This window comes from Acinonyx jubatus, chromosome E1 (assembly GCF_027475565.1).
Source record: "Acinonyx jubatus isolate Ajub_Pintada_27869175 chromosome E1, VMU_Ajub_asm_v1.0, whole genome shotgun sequence".
Lineage (NCBI taxonomy): Eukaryota > Metazoa > Chordata > Mammalia > Carnivora > Felidae > Acinonyx > Acinonyx jubatus.
The window spans coordinates 18,894,035-18,917,518 of record NC_069397.1 but is presented as its reverse complement, the minus strand read 5'-3'; the positions used below and the strand labels follow the sequence as shown (position 1 = coordinate 18,917,518).

The 23,484-nt window shown below is 39.3% G+C and overlaps 1 protein-coding gene across 11 annotated transcripts in view; it reads right to left on the bottom strand.

Moving 5' to 3' along the window:
* NF1 (neurofibromin 1) overlaps nt 1–23,484 on the bottom strand; it is a 246,875-nt gene that overhangs the window by 78,324 nt on the left and 145,067 nt on the right. For all 11 annotated transcript variants that reach the window (XM_027034457.2, XM_027034452.2, XM_027034451.2 and 8 more), the window contains 2 exons: nt 22,164–22,310; nt 18,636–18,746 (listed from right to left, as the gene is read on the bottom strand). In XM_027034457.2, the coding sequence (XP_026890258.1) occupies nt 18,636–18,746; nt 22,164–22,310 (258 nt within the window). The remainder of the gene's footprint in view (nt 1–18,635; nt 18,747–22,163; nt 22,311–23,484) is intronic.

Sequence of the window (23,484 nt, the reverse complement as noted above, 5' to 3'; positions counted from 1 at the left end):
GTAATACACCAGCTACAGGCCTCCCAACACAACAATGTTCAAAAACCTAAAATATTTTAACCTTTAACCTAGTAAATTCTGGGTCAATTCTTTCTAACAGCAGGAAAAATGGAAACAATGGTAAATACCATTAGTACATTAGGTAAGTAGATCATGATCCCACTGACCAGAATATTATGTGTCCAATAAGAATATTTATGAAGAGTTTTTGAAGTATGAAATGTGGAGAATGCAAAAACTAGAAAGCAAAAATTATAGGATATAAACATATAGAACTGTATATTAAACACAACAAAAAAGAGATCTATACCAAAATGCTAATACTGTATACCAAGTACGTTTTATTAACTGCTCTGTCCTTGAAAAATGCAAGAGATCTAAAAAAAGAACTATTGAGATAGCTGTCCAAGAGATCTAGGTCAAGGAGGAAAACAAGAAAATGGGAAGACGAAAAATGAACTGTGAATGGGAAGGGGTGGTCAAGACACGAGAGGGCATCATGAAATGAAGACCAGAGATAGAGAAACATAATCAGCATTCTTGGAAGCACATTCACAGGCACACCTCATCTTAGTGGGCTTCACTTTACTGCACCTTCATACACCGTGCGTTTTCTCATATTGGAGGTTTGTGGCCACCCTGTACTGAGCAAGCCTATTGGCGCCATTTCTCCTACAGCACTTGCCCACTTCGTGTCTCTCACATTTTGGTAATTCCTCCCAAAATTTCAAACTTTTTCATCGTAATTATGTTTATTATGGTGACCTGTGATCAGTGATCTTTGATGTTACTACTACATTTGTTATGGGGTGCCCAGAACAGCATCCACATAAGATCGTGAATTAATAAGTAAATGTGTGCATTGTGTCCCTACGACCACTTCCTTTCCTTCAGCCTCCCAATTCCTAGAGACACAACAATATTGGTATTAGAGCAATTAACGACCCTGCAGTGGCCTCTAACTAAGCATTCAAGTGAAAGGAAGCGTCACATGTCATTCACTGTAAGACAAAAGCTAGAGGTGATCAAGGCTAGTGAGGAAGGCATGTCGAAAGCCAGGACAGGCTGAAAGCCAGGCCTTTGTGAATGCGAGGGAAAAGTTCTTGAAGCTACTGCAGCGAACACACAAATGATAGGAAAGTGAAACGGCCTTGTCACTGATATGGAGAAAGTTTTAGTGGTCTGGAGAGATGATCAAACCAGCCACAACATTCCCTTAAGCTAAAGCCTAATCTAGAGCAAGACCCAACCCCTCTTCAGTTCTATGACAGTTGAGAGAGGTAAAGACGCTGCAGAGCTCCCTTTGAAGCTGGCAGAGAAGTTACTCCATGAGGTTTAGGAAAGAAGCCATGTCTGTAACACACAAATGCAAGGTGAAGCAGGTGCTGATGGAGAAGCTACAGCAAGTTCTCCAGAAGGTCCAGCTAAGATCACTCTGAAAGGCGGCTGCAGTAAACAGCAGATTTTCAGTGTAAGTGCAACAGCCTTCTCTTGGAAGGAGATGCCATTTGGGACTTTTGTAGGTAGAGAGAAGTCAGTCAAGAGACAGGCTGACCCTCTTGTTAGGGGCTAACACAGCAGGAGACTAAGTTGAAGCCAATGCTTATTTATAATTCTGAATATCCTAGGGCACTTAAGAATGATGCTAAATCTACTCTGCCTGTGCTCTACAAATGCAAAAACGAAGCCTGAATAACAGCACATCTGTTTACAACATGGTTTTACCGAATATTTTAAGCCCACTGTTGAGACCTCCTACTCAGAAAAAAAGATTCAAGATATTACTGTTTGCTGGCAATGCACCTGGTCACACAAGAGCTGTGGTGGAGACAGGCAATGAGATTAATGTTGTTTTCATGTCTGCTAACACAACATCCATTCTGAAGCCCAATGGATCAAGGAATAATTGTGACCTTCAAGTCTTATTTAACAAATACATTTCATAAGGCTATAGCTGCCCCAGACAGTGATCCTGTGATGGATCTAGACAAAGTCCATCAAAAACCTTCTGGAAAGGAGATACCATTCTAGAAGCCATTAAAAACATTTGTGGTTCAGGGCACCTGACCGAGTCGGTTAAGGGTCTAAGTCTTGATCTCAGCTCAGGTTTTGATCTCAGGCTCTGGAGCTCAGGCCCTGCGTTGGAAAGAGGTCAAAATATCAAGACAAACAGGAGTTTGGAAGAAGTTGATTCCAACCCTCATGGATGACTTCAGGGATTTCAAGTGGAAGAATTCCACCGAAACAGATTCTTCAGTGGAAGAATTAATGGCAGATGTGGTGGAAACAGCAAGAAAATTAGGATTAGAAGCAGAGCCTGAAGATGGGACTGAGCGGCTGCCATCTCCTGATAAAAGCTGAATGGATGGAGATGCTGCTTACGGTGGAACAAAGAGAGCAGTTTCTTCAGTTGGAATCTGCTCCTGGCGAAGATGCTGTGAAGACTGCTGAAATGACAACAAAGGATCTAGAATATGACATACACTTTGTTGATAAAGCAGCAGCAGGGTTTCAGAGGACTGACTCCAATTCTGAAAGAAGGTCTACCGTGCATAAAATGCTATCGAACAGCATCATGTGCTACAGAGAATCATTCATGAAAGGAAGAGTCGATCGATGTGTGAAACTTCATTGTTGTCTTATTTTAAGAAAATGCCACGGCCACCCCAGCTTCAGCAGCCGGCACCCTGATCAGTCAGCAGCCGTCAACACGGTGCAAGACCACCCACCAACGAAGAGATTATGACTCACTGAAAGCTCAAATGATAATTAGCATTTTTAGCATAAAGTGTCTTCAGTTAAGGCATGTACATTGTTATTTTAGGCCTAATATGCTATTGCACACTTAACAGACTACATTCTAGGGTAAACGTAACTTCGACATTCACTGGGAAACAAAAATTCATTTGATTCAGTTTACTGTGATACTTGCTTTATTGCCATGGTCTGGAACTGAACCCGCAGAATCTCCAAGCTATGCCTACACATTGTATTAGCTTACTTTTAGCACCACATGGTCAGTTGCCGTCAGAATTGTTCCCCAACAAATGTAACCAGACAGGCTCTCTTCTCTCCTCACACAAACAAAACCCCCCAAAACATTCAAAAATTTCCCGTATCTCAGAATAAAATTTAAACTCTTACTACGGCTTACTTATGGTCAGGCCCTTGCCTTTAGAGTGGCATCCTTAAATTTACCAGCTCCGTTGCTGTATAGTTCAAACAAAGTGTCTTTCTGTCCCTCTGGTTCACCGCGCTCTCTCGTGAGCTCTCAGAGATACTGCGTGTCCTCTTTGGTACACTACCTTCCCTCCTCTTCCCCTAGTAAACCCGGATTCTTCCTTTCGATTTCTGTGTAGAGATCACTGCCTCCTAGGAGTTTGTGGGGTTTTTTGACCATCTTGATCTGAATTTATAAATGAGACAATGAATTAATACAGATCAAAGATGTACCTGGTGCGCTAACAATGACCTACTTAGAACAGACCAAGTTAAACCTCCAAGTCTTATTCTACAGTCTGCGTTTCTTCCACTACATCAAAATAATAGCTTTAGAGTCCAGAAAAAGGAGAGATCTAAGAAAAGTTAAGAATGAAGGAAGATTTGGCTAGGTGGCTACTTCTAAGAAATTAGCTCTAGGCAGTGTGAGTTACCTATGGAATAATTCCAAAAAAAAAAAAAAGGTTAATTCTGAGACCTGTGAACAACTTAGTACCAGTGGATGGCTCAAGGGAAATCAGTCCAAGAAAGAGAAACAAATGCTACTTCCATTGTTACTGTATTAAGCAGATTAGCTTGCTTCACACTTTAAAAAGTGCTGTGCAAAGTGAGGTTTTAAAGAAGCTTAACTTAAAAAAAAAATGCCATTTTTGGCTCAAAGCCCCAACTCCATTAAACACGTTTAGGAACTAGTTGAGCCATATGCTCAACATACCCATTTATCTTTTCTATAAACCGTGGCTTGCTATTATGAATCTGTTGGAAGTTATTGATGAGATGAAAGCACAAAACTACACACACACACACACACACACACACACACACACACACACACAGTAAAAACAGCAAACTATATAGTTGTTTTCTGATCAAAACAGTTCTAAGTGTATTTAAAGCACATTGTGGTTTAACAGAGCATGAGATAAGGTTTTGTTACCCACAGCCTGCGTTGTTACCTTGGGCAAGTGATTAAATGTGCCTTCAGGTAAAAATCTAGTTAAGAACATGTATCCCACATGGGACATGTATTTTAAGGAATACAATAAATCATGTGTATTAAAGCACTTTGTAGGTGCTACATAAATATTTCAGAGATTACTGCTGTCCCTTGTTTCAGAGATTCATGGGTAATTACCAACATCAGAAATGGAAACGACTGAACCCATAATGATACATAATTCCCCATGTATGTAGTTATACTTCAAATAACTAGTTTACAAGGTTATTTATCCCATAGGGAGTAAGATTTAGCAGTAAACAATCAGATATCTGGATATTTCATATAGGCATCTCGGTGCCAAGTATCACATAAATCTGATGAAATACTCCATACCAGGAAATGCAGTTTTTCACTCTGCTATTTTGTTGCCCATAGTCACCATCCAAACAAATAAACCAAACGCTTCTGGAAGGCTGAATGACTTGAAATGCCTGTCAAATCCTTGCCTCAACAGAAAATAAACTAAGATTTAATGGCTTTTCGTCCAGAAAGAAAAATAAATAAATAAATAAATAAAACATCAGTAAGGGAAAACAAGGATGCCATCACCACAATAACCACTGGGAAGGCCCTCGTTTGCCAAACAAAGCCTCAGCAACCACCACTGCGTGTAAGACATTGTGTAATATAAGAGTAACTGGCACACAGCCAGTCCATTTACCAGTTCTATTGCTTAGACATCAGATACTTGGCTGTATTTCCTCACACTGATGGCAAATAAAGCAAAGAAATGTTTAAAAATCGTTTCATCTATTGATAAGTTCTGATATTTCCTCATTCCTCACAGCTTTTCTACAACAATTACAAGAAGTCTTTCTTGCTTTAACAAAGCACATACCTGGTGAAATGCTGTACGTCTCTGCCCTGACTCGAAGTTAAAAACAATAAAAGCTGCAGGACATTAAATATGAACTTAGAGACACTGTTTTCTTCAAACTGAAACACATTTAAATTAACCAAAAGATCAACATGAATTATATCTCAATAAAGCTGTTATTATTAAAAAAACAAATGTCTAGAGGGATGAGAGTTAGGTTACCAAGATGGGCCTTGAATCAAAAAGTAGGAGTTTGCTCTACATTAAAGGAAGGGCATCCAAGGCCAATGGTAAGATGGTTAGTGTTGCGGAAGCACAAGGCTAGGCATCCAATATAAAGTCTGGAGCACCCTCTACAAATGTTACCATACATGGTGATGGCTAGTCCTCTAATATTAAACTTAAACGACCAGTTGAGACAAATGGCTTGAAGACTTTTTTGATCACTATAGTAAAGGTAATGTATAGAATGCTCACTTGGCATTCTGAGCTTTCTGGGCAGATTTTGTGTCTTTACTGGCTCCTCTAGTCTTCTTGACAACTGCTCTGATGATATCCTCAGCCATGTACCATGAAGACCCTTTTCTGAGAACATCCCAGAGGCTTACTTGGAACCACATCGATGATGGCAGTATCATCAGATTTCCAAAATAAGGCCACCATCTAGCCTTTTACCAAAATGACTTTCAACCTTCTGCTTTAGTTCGGCAACCTTGCAACTAATATGAGCAGCATAAAAGATCATGAAGAGATTTGTATGAGACACTAAGGAACAAAGGTTTTGCCTTGTAAGTCGGTGGTTTTGTTGAAGTGTGGTACCTATATAATGAGGTGCCATATGAAATAGGCATTTAAACACTTCTGTATTTCTTTTTACCATTATCTTTTGCTTAGTGGTTTTCTAGTTAGAGCAATCAATACTGACTTTACTTATAGCATAATATAAATTTTCCTTTAAGAAAAAAAAGTCCAATAAAAGCCAATAAAAATATTGAGGAAATAACAGAAGTTTTGAAGAAATGGCAAAAATCCCAAAGGTGGTATATGAATGTCTTACATATGAAAACTTGGCTAACTGGAGCACATAAAAGGTTTTATCTGGAAGTAACATGGTAGTATTTTAGAGACATCATTCTGGCAGTAGTGGGGAAAATGGAGGGGATGGGGTAATATCCTGGTTGACAAAGAATCCAATTAGGAAGTTGTTGTAATAGCCTAGACAGCAAACAATGGTCCACCGGCAGTATACTGCCCACATGCCACTTGTGGCCTTAAGCTAAGAATGGTCCTTACATTTTTAAAGAGCATTTTAAAACAAAACAACCCCCCCCCCCCAAGAAAGAAAGAAAAGAAAGAAAAGAAAGAAAAGAGAAGAAAAGAAAAGAAAAGAAAAGAAAAGAAAAGAAAAGAAAAGAAAAGAAAAGAAAAAAAGAAAGAAAGAAAGGAAGGAAGGAAGGAAGGAAGGAAGGAAGGAGGGGAGGGGAACGGGGAGGGAAGGTAAAGGAAAGGAGGAAGGAAGGAGGAAGGAAGGAAGAAGGAAGAAAGAAAGAAAGAAAGAAAGAAAGAAAGAAAGAAAGAAAGAAAGAAAGAAAGAAAGAGCAAGAAAGAAAATGAAAAACTATTTGGCCTGTAAAGCCTACTTACTTGGTCCTTTACCACAAATGTTTGTTTGTTCACTAACCCCAGCTTTGACAACCGATTGAACTGTAAATGGAGTGTGAAGATAAAGCATAAAACACTTTGTGAAGCAGAATCAGAAACACTCACTGACTAATCAGATGCCTGTGGTTAAGAACAGGTAGAAGTGAAGACTGATGCTAAGGCTTCTATTTAAAGCTCAAGGCAGTTGGAGACACTATTACCCGAGAGAAGGAAACAGAAAGGAGGATGTCTATTCTAAACATCCCTCAGAAATTAAATCACTTTGTTTTCACCATTAACGAAAAATAAGATTAAATGACAACAAGCCAAAATGAGGTAACAGACTTACAGTATTATAAAAGTAGGAAAAAAACTTGCTCCCAAACAGTCATTTGCTCTTGGAACATGTATTTTGCAACAAGGGGAAAAGTGTTACTTTTCCTATATTAGATTTCTAAAATGAAACGGCTGGTATTTTACTGTAGAAAAGTGAAGTACAATTCTAAAATGTATCACATTTAAGTCTAACATAACAATAGTCTGTTTCTGCATATTTGCATATCCACTTTCTCAGGAAGCTTACAAATAGTGTCTTCACGAGTAATTGTCCACAATGAAAGCCACTTGTACCACACACTTCTGATATGTTTTAGATGTTCTACTTAAAAAAAAATTTTTTTTTAATGTTTATTTATTTTTGAGACAGAGAGAGACTGAGCATGAACGGGGGAGGGTCAGAGAGAGAGGGAGACACAGAATCCGAAACAGGCTCCAGGCTCTGAGCGGTCAGCACAGAGCCCGACGCGGGGCTCGAACTCAAGGACCGCGAGATCATGACCTGAGCCGAAGTCGGAGGCTTAACCGACTGAGCCACCCAGGCGCCCCTAGATGTTCTACTTTTAAACACAGGTAAAAGCCCACTAGTAGCATGATAAAAATGTTAATCCTGAAAACCCTAATTGCTTTCAGAAGCAAACACATATTACTTTCAAAAGTTTATTATTATTTTTTAATGTTTTATTTATTTTTGAGACAGAGAGACAGAGCATGAGGGGGAGAGGGGGAGATGCAGAATTTGAAGCAGGCTCCAGGCTCGGAGGTAACAGAGCACAGAGCTCAACATGGGGCTTGAACCCATGAACCGTGAGATCATGACCTGAGCCGAAGTCGGACGCTTAACCGACTGAGCCATCCAGGCACCAACTTTCCAAACTTTAAAAGTTGAAGGGACGTGATGTACAGGTGTAATAAACATAATGGCAGAGTACTTAGAGAGGGTGTTCTAAACAGCAAAGAGTGCTTCCATTGCTAACAGAGTGTTTGTGTAACTGCCACCCAAGAAAACATTCAAGTGTCCTATTCATGAGACAAAAACCCAAAGACGGAAGAGAAAAGTTACGGAAGAAAAAACAGGACCTAATTATTTCTAGCGTAACATATTAAAATTGCAACTTGAAATTCTCCAGAAGTTGCTATATAAAATTTATGAGCATTGAGATGATTTTATAAATAAGATCCCTTTTCTCCATTTAAGAGTTCTGAAAGAATCAATAGGTGAAGATAGAAAGTTCCAGAAACATAAAAAAAAAAAAGGTCAATTCAAGGTAATATATAAGGGAAGATACTGCTCTTATAATTCCTTGCTAGTTCCAAAGCTCCAGCACTAAATATGAGAAATCTGGATTTCCCAGATAAAAATTAAGAACACGGTTGCTATTCTTACATCAATTCTGGCTACTATCTACCCAATGCTTACTACTTGCTGGGCACAGTTCTGAATGCCACGCAAATACTATCACAATATTCACAATAAACTTATGAATGTGGCACAGATCCACAATCCCTCATCTGAAACCTTGGGACAAGATACAGTTCAGAATTTAGAGTCGTTCAGATTTTGAGGAAGACAACACAGTGCACATACTGTTTGTAGTAGTTTAGGTTCCAGCAGGAAACAGGTGGCACACTCAAACTGGGATATGAGAGAACGTGTACAGAGGAGAGGGAAGGGTTTCCTAAGAGAGAGATAAGGGAAACTGTTAGACAGTCGGACAGTAGACCTGGAGTCAGGCAGGGAGCAGTTGCCAGAAACCAGACACAGAGAGGGCCGTCTGGCAAAAACCATGATCTTCACAGAGGGATGCAGTCAGCCCACCGTGACCTTGCAGGAAGCGAGCTGAAAGAATACACTCTTCCCCACAGGTCAAAGAGAAGGAGGTGAGCAAAGACGTCCAATGCTATCCTCCACACACAGCTCGGCCTCTCAGGGGACGACAGGGGCGTACAGGGAGTGGATCTGGAGAGGCCACGGCAAGTTACCCAGCACCCAGCTGTATGTGTCAGCATGAACTAACTTCTGCCACAATGCCAACACAACCCTGGCTAAGACAACAAAAGTTTACTTCTCACTGGTATCAGGTCATCCCGTAGTTCACCATGTGTAGAACCCCCTCCTGAACCGTTGGTTGCTACTAGGTGTTGAGAGAAGACACCAGATGGACGAGTGGTGAAAAGGCCTGGAAGGGACATACATCAGTGGAGCCTACGTTGTCCTGAGACACAGACGCGTGGCACCACCTAACTATAAAGACTCATGGAGCAGCGTGGTGATGTGCCCGGAAGGAACAGGAGAAACACAGTGAGAAGCACTAGCCTTATGGTGTATTATATAACACTTCAGTAGAATTTGAGACCATACCCCAAGTCAACCTGAGATTTCTTCAGTGAAACATTAACACCCACTAAGTGGGACAAATACAGATAGTACTAATAACAATGATGAAAAGCCTCATGCCAAGGCAGATTAGGCGTTTCCACCAAATAAGTTTTGGTACCAAATTTTTTTTGACAAAATCCTTCAGGTTTCCAGAGGATTTTGCATTTCAGAATTACAGCTAAGGGATTACGAACGTGCAGTGTGATCATTATACAAATGAAGAAACCTCTCAAACGGCAGTAAGAAAATAGGGATGGGACTTCAACTCAGACCCATGACTGGCAAAATTACACTTAGGAAAACTGCAAATGACCAAATGGCTCCTATCATTCTAAGCATCATTAATGATATCAGCCCACAGACATAAAGAAACAAAGGAGATACTGCAGTCAATTCCAGTGTTGACTGTATCCTGTTCTGTCCCAGCACTCACTGGGCTCGCAGGCAGAGGGAATATAGAGAAGAGGTAATCCTGACCAGGAGAACGCCAGGATATGGTGGAAGAGAGATTTAGGATACATCTATAGTAACAAGCAGACTCTGATCCATGCTCTAAAAGTATGAAGTCTTAAAATGACTGATTCTGAAGTATAGAATTAGGGAAGGCTCAGAGAAAAGGCACTGCCATCCGAGTTAGACCTGGAAGGAAGAACAGAACTGTGAACGAGAAGAAGTCTGTTGGGCAGATGGGGGGAGACTGAACAAACGAAAAGAGGCAGGAGGTATTTAAAGACCTGAATAATGAATGGCAAATGGCTTCTGATTAAGAGCACCTGAGTGGACAGTTCAGAGTTTTAAATTTTACCTAATTTTCATCAAGATGCCTAGACAGTTTAAGATTAATAAGTCAAAGAGGACCATGAAAAGTCCACGGTAGGAAAGCCATTTGGCTAGGTGATGATGCAACTTACTGAGAATCAGACTATGAGAAGAACCTATCTGGGTTCAAACATAGGAAAGGGAAAATTTTGAATTTTAAATTTTAAATAAGTTGAGATGAAGTGTTTGGAGCATCACTAAGGAGTTATCGGTGTTATCTGAGGACTCTGATTTATAAATTTTTACTCTGGTTGCTAAGAGGCTTTTTATGTTGACTTCTTAGGTCTAATCACGCTAATCCCCAGTTTAGCGAGGTTCTTTATTACATGTGCCACATAAATAAGGTTTAGCAAGCACTGGTTCTATTCATTCAGGAGAAACAAATCTTTATAGCAAAGTAAAACATGTGAGGAACATGTACCGACTTGTACTTCTGCCATTTTTGTAGCAATTTCCTTGTATGTCAACACAATTTTAAAGAGTGCCGGCCAGTGTGACGAAAACGTTAGCACGATACAACTGAACTTCCCTGTATGCTAATTATCAAGGAAAAGAAATAATCAAAAGACAAAATTCCTTTAAAGAATATACTTAATGTGCTTCAACGTGGGGGGTTTAATGTATTAAAGAAAAAAAACTTTGTTGGGGTGCCTAGCTGGCTCAATCAGTAAAGCATGTGACTCTTGATCTCAGGGTCGTGAGCTGAAGCCCCCCACTGGATATGGAGCCCACTTAAAAAGAAAAATTATTAAAAAAAACAAAAACAAAAACTTTGTTAACACGGTATGACAGTATCACTTCCATATGCAATCCTTTTCTTTCTTTTCTTACTAAGCTTGTTTTATATTAATAAGGTTTAACTTCTTTTCTAATGGATTATGTACTATTAAATGCCTGAAATGCTATATTCCTGAATCATTTTTAAAACTTCAAAATAACATGGTCAGAATCAACCTATAAACATATAAGCAAGATGTTTTAAGAAAAATTAAGACATCTGTCTCTTAATATACTTACTTGATTTAAAGTCATGATAATCACAGCAGGCAAAATAATAGAGTCCTCTAGTTAGTCTAGTGAAGAAACTAATGAACACATAGATAAGAGGAATAACAAAGATATGTTCACCGGCTTCCTTAAATAAACAAGTAGAATTTTAGAAAGACTTTATTTGAATTCCTTGATCTCTGCCAAGGTCCAGCTGTTTATACTAGCTGTTTGGAAAATACTCAATAGGACATTTCCAAAGAGCAAATCCCAGGTCAAGTTCAGAACATGTGACCTCCTCACTGATTGTATTTAAACAGCATACGGTAAGAAGTTAGATTCCCCAAGGGACACTGGAGAAAGCCTGAATTCTTAATCTTCGAAGAAAAAAACATCAAAAGGTAATATTAACTTCAAATTTTCTGAATTACATATTAGAGGCAAATGTAACTTTTAGGATGTATTAGATTCGTAAAATTAAAGTCTGCACTTCAAGTTAAAAGAGTATTTAACCATGACCAACATGGGGTAGTTGCATTATCTTACATGTGGCAAGCCATTAGGTTTGAATGTAAGATAAAAGTAAATAAGCCTTACTTTAAAAATGGTTTATTATTAAACTTTTGGTGTATGTCTGTAGAAGACTGGACTAAGAGTCAGACTCAAGTTCTAGTTCCACACATTTTTAGATATGCATTCTCAGGCAAGTTATGCCCTTTGTCTGAGTCCATTTGTAAGTCCATTTGTAAGGAGTTGGTATTGATCACTCTTTTTCCCTATCTTAAAAACTATGAAATTGTTGGGGTGCCAGTCAGTTAAGCGCCAGACTTCAGCTCAGATCATGATACAGTTTGTGGGTACGAGCCCCACATTAGACTCTGCACTGACAGTGTATTGCCTGCTTGAGATTCTCTCTCTTTCCCTCTCTCTCTCTCTCAAAAATAAATAAACTTCAAAAAAAAAATTTGTGAAGCCCAAGATCAGCATTTCCCCAGTGCTGGAATGAGATTTCCTTCAGGTTTTCCTCTTTTTTTTTTTTTTTTAATTTTTTAACATTCATTTATTTTTTGAGCTACAGAGACACAGAGCAAGTGGGGGAGAGGCAGAAAGAGAGGGAGTCACAGAATCCAAAGCAGGCTCCAGGCTCTGAGCTCCAAGCTGTCAGCACAGAGCCTGACGCAGGACTCGGACTCATGAATCGTAAGATCGTGACCTGAGCCAAAGTCGGATGCCCAACCGACTGAGCCACCGGGGTGCCCCCAGGTGTTCCTCTTTAAAAAAGCTAATTCTTAGATTTCTGTTCCGAGTGTCAGTAAATTTCTATAATTATTTTGACACAGGAAAATGGTGTTCAAGCTGTCACTCATCAGCCTGTTCCTCCTGTTTGTCACTAACACTTTGGGGAGCACTACAACATTAATGACCTCAAGGTCTGTGACAGTCTCGAGTCCCGCGATGAGTCTGAATTCTCTGACAATCCCAAATTCCAAGACAACCTCAAATTCCAAGACAACCTCGAATTCCAAGACAACCTCGAATTCCAAGACAACCTCGAATTCCAAGACAACCTCGAATTCCAACACAACCTCGAATTCCAAGACAACCTCGAATTCCAAGACAACCTCGAATTCCAACACAACCTCGAATTCCAACACAACCTCGAATTCCAACACAACCTCGAATTCCAACACAACCTCGAATTCCAACGTAACCTCGAATTCCAACACAACCTCGAATTCCAACACAATCTCGAATTCCAACACAATCTCGACTCTCAAGACAACTTCAAATCTCCAAAGAACCTCAAATACAAAGATGACTTCAAATGCCAAGACACCTCTGAAAACAGCAGTGACCCCAAAGATAGCCACAACCATGAACATGATGACTATGGGAAGTGGTGGCACGAAACTGAATCCAATGGACAGCACTCACTTTCTTTTCTATATAATATGCTCACTGTTTTGTGTGCACTCAGGCTGAAGTGGACTTGAACTTCTGCATTCCTATCTCAGTTCATTACTATCTGCCGAATTACAACAAGCACACTAGGAAAATCAAATTTATTTCAACTTACTTGTTAGGAAGTTACCATTATCCTGGCTTAATTAGGTTGTAGATTTTAATTGTGTAAGTTTATTACCTTAATATAATGGTTTTCTTCCTTAAAAATGCTAAAACAAGCAAAATGCCACATGTTTGCCTTTTAAATGTCTGCAGAATTGAATTGAAACTCAGATTTTTACATTAAAAGTGTAAGAGAAGAAATTGTGTTGGTGATGTCTAACCAAAGTACACCTCTGTGTATGAGAGAAGGGGACAGAGGATGGGGAATGAGGAGTGGTGTGTGCTATTTTTGTATCAGCTTTTATTAAACAGACATGTGCTAATCTTATGAGAAGATACTACACAAAACACCCGTGTCACCTATTTCATGAATGTGGAACAGTAATATGTTGTTACGGTAAAAAAATGTGCCAATTCTGTTTTTTGAAAAAAAAATGTTTTTGTTTTTGTTTTTTTTTAATTTATTTGAAGGATCTCTACACCCAGAGGTAGGGCTCAAACTCATGACCCTGAGGATCAAGAGTTGCATGCTCTTCCGACTGAGCCAGCCAGGCGCCCCGACTCTGCTAACTACTGTAACGCATAATGCAGCTGGTCCAATGACAAGACTATCTTGCTCTGAGTAAACATTTCCCTGGTATTTGAAAAGGTCATTTGTGGGGCGCCTGGGTGGTGCAGTCGGTTAAGCGTCCGACTTCAGCCAGGTCACGATCTCGCGGTCCGTGAGTTCGAGCCCCGCGTCAGGCTCTGGGCTGATGGCTCAGAGCCTGGAGCCTGTTTCCGATTCTGTGTCTCCCTCTCTCTCTCTGCCCCTCCCCCGTTCATGCTCTGTCTCTCTCTGTCCCAAAAATAAATAAACGTTGAAAAGGTCATTTGTAAATCAGATGCCTAGAATTCAGAACTCTTCCCTATAGAAATATATCTCAAAACTATTGGGAAGTTTCATGCTGGTCTACAAGGGTTGATTTAACCCCAAAACCTAGTACATAATTTTAACACTGATAATAACCATGTCATTAATAGTGTAGTTGTTAAGGTTTGAAACCAGCTGATTCTGAGCAGTTGTGCTGCCATGAGTGAAATACACGACCCGGTGGGATTCCCAAACTTCAGTCATAAACGGATTACAGATGAATCACTCCGGGTGCCTGCTGAATATATAGATTAGGCTCTCCCCAAGGGATTCTGATCTGGTAGCCCAGGACAGGGTCTCGGGACATGTTTCCTGTTTTAATTCTCCAGGTCATTCGGACAGCTAGGTTTGGGGGTGACTTGCCACTTCTCTTGACAAGTTTATTTATACACATGCCCTTCACTGCTCTTAACAAGTCCTCAGAAGGTTAGTGTCGGGGCTCCATGAAAAATTCTACCACAGGCACAATTCACCTGATGCAGAGAAAGCACTCAGTAAATGTTAGCACTAGTGCCACCCAAAAAGCAACTGCCAGGTATAATATTTCTAACATTCATGTAAAACTTTTAGGTTTCACATTTTTAAGTATTCTCCCCAAATAACCCATGCTCCTGGTAACAACCCAGAGAGATACATAATAAATATTCTAACTGGTCTTCGACCTCCTCCAGTCATACTCCCGTCATAAGCAACGTGAATAGTTTAATGTGCATATTTGCACACATTTCTCCAGCTGTATATGCTTGTGCACACATATTACTCGGCACCCTGTATGACAAGTGCCACAGTCCTCCCTCTGGGTCTTTTTAAAGCTGCACTGGAACACTTCTGTTACTCTCGCCTGATGAGAATCCATTTTTCCTCATCCTGGTATCTGCAGTCCAATTTTCCCTTTCAACTCATGTAATTCAAGTAGGGCTACAGTTTCACCACTGTGCTCCAGGGATGGGCACATGATTCAGGCCCAGACAACCAAGATATCCCATCCCCCTGCCACAGCGATTGCCTCAAGAATTGGCCCGTGACTCAAGCCAGGCCAGTAAAACCAGGACCCTTGCTGTACCTACAGGCAAATAGGTCATTTTCCCTCAGTTGTTAAGCTGAGAACGCAATCCATTGCTGACCATGGGAAGAGCTTCCTGGGAATGACATCGACCCAAAGGAAGTGGAGTCGAGAGAGAGAAGACAATGTTCTCCAGATGACCCTGTTCAAAGCTCTGCACGAGGTCATGCAAGAAGCCAGGCCATCCCTTGATCTCCTCAGGTGCATGTGCCAATTGATACCCTTTTCAGTTTGCACAAGTTTGAATTTCATTTCCGTCGCTTGTAACAAGTAGAAAAAACAACACATTGTATATTATTCCATAATATAGAGGCAGCATCATATATTCAACAATTCCCCTTTAGAACATAGTTACAGTGTTTTCTTTCTTTTCTTTTCTTTTTTTTTTTTTTTTTTTTTTTTTGCTACTATAAACAAGGCTGCAACAATTGTTCTTGTATTTATGGTACTTTACTACAGGGTAGGAGCATAAATCTATGGGAGGGATTGGCAGGGAAAGATTAGGAACTCAATTAGGTAATAATTATGGAGCACCTTGCATGCCTGACAACAGAACCTGTGGATTCCTTTATATGAGGAATCAATGGTGCTATTTAACACCACAAGAACGACGAGATGAGATGTGTACTGGCAACTACCTCCAGAAGCAATGTGGAGATGACCCGGAAGAAGTTCCCCGCGAATTAGGAAGTTGGAGGATAATGCTGCATTAGCACAGGTAAGAGCTAATAAGCAAGTGTCAGTAATGGCAGTGGGGCAAAAAATGGTTCCAAAAGGCATTTTCAAGGCACCTAAAAGAAATAAACCATTAAGATCCAATTAAAAAAAAAAAAAATAGAACACATACCAAAGGACAGCCCCTGCTAAAAAAAATAGCAGTAGGTGGTTATTTTGATCACATGACTAGAGCTAGGAGCAAGCACTTAGCATGAAAGGTTTTGCCAAACAGATACTATTCAGCTGAACCACATTCTCTTTTTGGAATTTGAAGCATGAAGTACTGAGGTAATGAAAGAATTAGTGGCTGGGGCTAAAACTGAAGGGATACAGAAAGAGAAAAATCATGAAGCAGAGTTGATTAGGAAGCCAAGAGGGAGTCAGAGTGTAAACTGGTTCCAGAACTGATAGCCACCTAGTTCTGTCTACATCTGGGCAGGCTCTGCTGCAATTCATGTTTTTCCTGAGAAAATAAGAAGGGCTTCTTTGCAATAACAAAGGTCACACTAAAACAACTTAATTGATTTGTCAGGATCTCACTGTTAAAATCAAGACTAGGTGACTGATGAGGAGGCTAAAAGAAAGAGGTAAGAATTTAAAAAGATCAGGGTTTCTAGCATGGGAACGAAGAATGATGTTATTGAAAAATACAGTGTGAAAAAGTGGAACTGAATATACGGAATTAAGTTTTGCATACTTCAAGTCTGAAATGTCCCTGGACTATTTGTAAGGTGAATGGAATCCACAGGTCAAAAGACGTTAATTAATACATTGTAGTCCAAGCCATAGAAACACAAGAATATCAAAAGAGAAGTCCAACCCAAGCGCTCTTTGACAAAGCTGGCTATGTAGAGATAAGGCCTTTACAATCTTCTGGACTTGTACAGTGGAGGAAACAGGCTTCTCTCTGCTCTGAGCTACTATGTGCTCAACTGCCTTTGAGCTAAGACTTCACACCAGGTGAAAATGAAGGCCAAGAGGAGCTCTAGGAGGTCTAAATAAAAAGCTGAAAGTACCCAGAATCTGAAACTGGAAGAGTGCTACCAAAAAACAAAAAGAAAAAAGAAAAGAAAAGAAAACCTCAAACATACTCTGTACAGAACTTTTAAGTCACAAAATATTTTATGGGACAGGTCGACAGTTTTTATAAGTTCTACCCCTCACTTTTTTTTTTAAACATATGAAGAAACAGATTCAGAAAAAAGTAACTTGTCTAAGATTATGTGGCTAGTTAAGCAACAAAGTTGAGAATCCTTAACACTCTCAAATCACCATGTTACATAGGTTTCCCGGAAATCCCACTGATTTAATCCAACAGAGGGTGTCTGCACTGAGGTTTCCCAGAAATCTTTGCTACTTGTAAACTAACGAGAAGTTAAAGGGGGAGGAGGACACGCACCTGTTTGCCTCTCTCACCAGTGTTTCACTTTTAATTACTTCAGCAAAATAGGGAGGGTCAAAATATACCGACTGCATTAAAAGTTGTGGTTGAAACACAAATATGCTTCATCTCAATTGCAAAAGAAAGTGAAAATTACCTTAGGTGATTTAGAAACAGGAACTGATAGAAAAGTTGGAGAGAAGACTTTCAAGGGAAACGAAGAGACCTTACTCAGAGTTGTTCAAGAGGAGAGCACAGGGTAAATGCAAGTTTCTATACTCTCTTGATTCCATAAGACCCAGTTCTTGGGGCTTCCTGGTCTTAATGCTATCTGAATTATTTGACTAAATTAGTTTCCCACCTTCTGCATCCCTTTGCTCAGTCCCCTCCCGCCATTTCTCAACCGCCATTTCCTATATACCGACAAGCTCTCGCAATCCATGGCCATTCAGTCTCCTGACAGAACTCTTCAACGTATGTTAAATTCAGGAAACTCAGGAAGACTAATTTCTACAGCCACTGAATAGTAAAACTAAGATTACACATAGTCCTTGAAATTCCAAAACCAATGGTCTCTCTGTTAGACCACACCGTCTCTGCGGTTCAAATACCACGAGTTTATGATATGAACAGGAAGAAGTAAAACTCGCCAACTTGTATCACAGGTAAGTTCTCAAAAGGTAGAATGAGGCAAGAAAGAGAAGACAGTAGCAGGGAAAGCAACGCAAAGCTTCATACCTACTGTGAAGAAGGAGCTCACAGCATTTTCAGAAAGGTTTTCTAGGCACTAGCCTGGACTGAAGACAGCATGAAAAAAAATGCAATCAATTTTCCAAGCTGGCACCTGTGCCATCTTTATAGAAATTTCCACACCTTCTCTAAATTATTTGTTAAATCACCCTGATGTTGACATACACAGCATATTATTGAAAGTTCTTAGAAACAGATTCTTAAAGTTTTATTTGTCATGTTGTAGATATTATTTAATCAGAATACACCTAAAAAGAAAAGATTCTTTGCTATTTTTTTTTATTCTTGGTAATTAATCCATTGTAAGAAGTATAAAAAAAACTGACGTAAGAAAGAGAAGCCAATAGGAAATAGGTCTCCTGAAAAGCAATTTCTAATATACCACGTATCATTTTGGAACAGGCTGATTATTTACCCTGCTATATTTATATTCTTCCAGGTAAACTTGTCTTCAATTCCAGTGAAGTCAAACGGGAAAAATCAAACTTGCTGTCTCTCTCCATTTTAAACACTCTGATAAGAGAAACTGAAACAGTATTTCTTACCTCCGTGCAACATAATAAAATATAGGATTCCCAGCTTTGGAAGTCCCAGCTTGGTAGAAAATACTTAATGTTTTCAAAGCCTTGAACTCTTCTTTTTCATGTACTTGATGCCTGAAAGGAAAAACAAACAAACAAACAAACAAAAAACAGGGTAACTCATAGGCTTTATATTGTCCATTGAGTATTTATAAAAACCCATGATTAGACCAGTGATGAAATATACTAAATGACAAAACATTTAAAAGCAACACACTTCCTGAAGGGCAATTTGACAACAAGTACCCCAAATTTCAAGATGTTACTCTTTGAAACATAACAAGTCGTCCTTAGCACTACCCTGGGCAGTAATATGAACCACAGGATTGTTTTTAAATTAAAAAAATCCTTTAATAGTTTATTTATTTTTGAGAGAGAGAGGCAGAGAGAGACAGTGTGCAAGTGGGGGAGGGGCAGAGAGAGAGGGAGACACAGAATCTGAAGAGGGCTCCAGGCTCTGAGCTGTCAGCACAGAGCCCGACATGGGGCTCGAACTCATGAGCCATGAGATCATGACCTGAGCCGAAGTCAGACACCCAACTGACTGAGCCACCCAGGCGTCCCTACCGTAGGATTGTTTTTAATCATGGTATTTTCTTTTTCTAGAAGCTGTTGAGTTTTTATTTGTCTTTCAAGAGTTCAGTTTATCAACCTTTTCTTTTTGGGTTTATAATTCTGAATGATTAAAAAGGCCTTCCTTTGCATATGTTTTCTTCTTCATGGGAGTTCATCCTCATGAATGATGGGAGCACCTTTTTCCAGTCACTCACTCAGTTGTAGCAACACCATTTATTAAAAGTCCATTCTATGGCTAAAATCAAAAACACAGGAAACAATAGGTGTTGGCGAGGACACTGGAGAAAAAGGAACCCTCATGTACTGTTGGTGGGAATGAAGGTTGGCGCAGCCTCTGTGGAAAACAGTGTGAAAGTTCCTCAAAAAATTAAAGATAGAATTACCATGAGATCCAATAACTCCACTGGGTATTCACCCAAAGAATAGGAAAACATTAATCTGAAAAGATACATGTACTCTATATTTATTGCAGCATTATTTATAATAGCCAAGATATGGAAGCAACCCACGTGCCCATTGCCAGGTGAATTTTTTGTCGAATGTTAGATCCCCATATGTATTTTAAAATGTTTCGGAGAAAGCCTGATTTGAGTTTTATGTATTCTGTTAAACATTCAGTGTGTAATTATTTGAAGCTTCAGGTCATTCACCAACCCTGGGACGTTGTCGTCTGTTGTCTCTTCAAATATTACCTCTTCTTCCGTTCTCTCTAAGCTCCATTTCTGAAACATCTATTACTCACTTTGGACCTTCTCTCCTTCTGTCATCTGCATCTCTTAACTTTTTTCATATTTTCCACTTCTTTATCAATCTGTACTGACCATATGTTGGCAATGTGCTCAGAAATTATCTTCCAGCTATATGTTTTAAAAATAAAATATTTTAAAAATATATTTCCTTTGGAGGTACCTGGGTGGCTCAGTCGGTTAAGTGTCTGACTCTTGGTATCAGCTCAGGTCACGATCTCAGGGTCATGAGGTTAAAAAAAATTTTTTTTAATGTTTATTTGTTGAGTGGGGGCGGGGAGGGAAAGGGGCAGAGAGAGAGGGAGACACAGAACCTGAAGCAGGCTCCAGACTCCAAACTGTCAGCAACAGAGCCAGACTTGGGGCTTGAACTCACAGACGGCAAGATCATGACCTGAGTCGAAGTCAGACACTTGACTGAGGTACCCAAGCACCCCTCAGGGTTGTGAGATTGAGCCTTCAGGCGGGCTCCGTGCTGAGCATGGAGCCTGCTTGGGATTCTCGCTTTTGCTCTCTCTCTGCCCCTCCCCCACTCACGCTGGTGCTCTCTCTCAAAATAAACATTAAAAAAGCAAATACCTAGTATATAATACTAGGTATTACAGTAGTATAGTGTAGTAGTATAGTATAATACTAGGTAATATAGTATAAAATACTTTGACCTAGTACTTCTGTATGTCATGTATCTCTTACGTCCTGGAAGGGGTGGGGGAGAGAGGTTCTATCATCTCAGTTCATTATGTTGCCAGTACCAGCTCAGCATTTGTTTAGTATTAATGGAAACAACCTGGATATCGTTTGATAAGGGTAACAGGTACACATACGTACAAATGATTATGAGGCTGTGTGTCAAAATCTCTAAAAGGTGATTATCTCTAAGAAGAGTAACTGAGAAATTTTTACTTTCTTTAGATTTCTGACTTTTGAATAACTTAACAATTTTTATTTTTATAGTTGAGAAAATGAAGCTTTCTTCATTTTTTTTTTTTTTTTTTTTTTTACAAAAAAAAAACGGGTCTCAAAGAGCATCAGCGGGAGCTGAGAGGAGAACAAAAATAACACGTAACATTTATTGAACACTATACATACCAGACACTGTTAGATCGGTTAGTCTCCAAAAGCATGGAAGATTGTCTTTTATAAGGGAAGCTAGGGTCTCAGAGAAGGAGCAATAAATAGGTTTTCTTAGAAAAGTGGAAAAATGGCTAGGATGTTCTCAGTAAGTGGTGAATAAAAAAGCTATATGTTTTTGTACTGTGTAATTTTCAATTACGTAATATGAAAACTGTGTGTGGAAAGTATTTCTTTAATCACTTAGGAATAAACATTTGTTACAATGAAAAGAATATAGTAGAGCTAAAGATAAAAAATAAGCTGGAAAGGAGACTGTTTTGTGTTCACACATTCTTTTAATGGTATCAAAGAACTGGAGTCATGTGTACAAAACTATGGCCTATCTGTAATATGATCAATAGCCATAGTCACTGAAGCACTTACTAAGTGACTAAGTGTAAAGTACTATGAAAGGTACCGTAAAGACTAAAGGACTCAGCACACCATCTTCGCTGGAACGTCATAAAAGTGAATGTCTAACAAGGAGGCTCTTTTACCTCACAAACTAAATCCCTCTAAATGAGATTCGAAACAAATGTCCACAGAAATTTTACAGCAATACTGAAATTTACTGAATTTGGGGAGTCTCAATCTAAAAGAGGTTAATAGCATCAAATTTGGGGAGGGTTCTGAAAAACGCTACAGTGTGGCAGAAAGAAAGAGCTCAGAACTTAAAACCAAAGGACCCATGACTGAGGTGTGGGAACTTGGGCAAATCAGTTACTCACACTGAGCTGCAGAATCTCCCGTAACTAAAATATGATTATCTACCCTCCCTTATAAGTATTAAATGCAAAAACACCTCAAAGCAATATGACACAGTACCATTCAAAAAGATATTATTTTTAGAGGAAAATCAACTATAAAACAAAGCACATGTCAACAAGAGATAAGGTAAGAAACAAGTGGGATCCCAAAATATGGCAACGTGATCATCAAGCACATCTTTCCTAATAATCTTCCATCAGAAATACAAGTATATCCAACAAGTGGTCTCCTGGTAAACCTTGCATCTCAACCAAAAGAGAGCAATTATTATTTCACGGTGGTACTTTACCTAGTCATAAATTCCTCAAACTTTGAACTGGTAAGGTTAAGGCTGGACCAATGTGTATCGGCCACAGGTTTGTGCTCTGGAGGACCCAAGTACGCAAGAAGTGTTGCCATCTTATCAAAAGGTCGTCTTCCAACAGCTTTGTGGTCCCTAGAAACAGCAAACTACTTAGAAAAAAGCAGCGGTTCACATGTAGCTGTACACATTGCTTTAGCTTATCACTGGTTGCTTTACTTCTTACTGTCAGCTGGTGGTTCCCAATGATTTGTAAAAATAGCAACAAAAAGACCTCGAAGGTTGTAAATATACACGGAGACATCTTAGAAATATGACCACTCCCCAAACTACAAAATTTACATAAAAATCCATTTTTTCTAGTATTCTTAATCCATTGCCATTAAACAAGCAATAAGTAAAAATAACATTGTAATCCACTTTTTCACAGGATGAAAAGAATCCTTCTTGAGAAACTCCTCTTTATGAATTGGACATATTTGTCATTGGTATCAGATCTCTGCTTAACCACGGTAAATATGGATTTTCAGTAACTATTAAGCATTTAAAACTACACGAGAATAACAAGATACCATTTCACAAACATCAAATCGGCAAAAATTACGACGTTTACTAATGTCAACTTTGGTGAGGATGTGTATAAAGAGGTACTCTCACGCAGTGCTGATCAAAGTGTAAATGAGCATGTACACTTTGGAAAGTAATGGAGCGGTATCTAGAAAAGGAAGGGCTGTGTGTACCCCAGAACCCAGCAATCACACATTCAGGTAATACACAAGAAGACAAATATGAAGCATATTTATTACATTACTATTTAGAGCAGTGAAAATCAAGAAACAGGCCTAAATATCCACCAATTAGGAAATGTGAAAATAAATTTTGATATAGTCATTCAATAAAATACTAACATAAGTTAATGGTAAATCTCAAACCGAATATTGTGTGAAGAGACTTATTTGCTATATAATTTATGCAAAATTTTCAATGTTTATTTATGAGAGAGTGAGAGCGGGGGAGGAGCAGAGAGCGAGGGAGACACAGAATCCAAAGCAGGCTCCAGGCTCTGAGCTCTCAAGCACAGAGCACGATGCAGGGCTTGAACCCATGAACAGTGCAATCATGACCTAAGCCAAAGTCGGACGCTTAACCGACTGAGCCACCCAGGCGTCCCAATTTCTGCAAATTTTTAAAACACACAAAGCTATATTATATATGCCTATAATTTCCTTATTTTGTCAGTTTCATAGAGAGAAGTAATAGCTTTTCCCCCAAGAAACAAAATGTTATAAAGGTCTGAAGTAAAATAGCA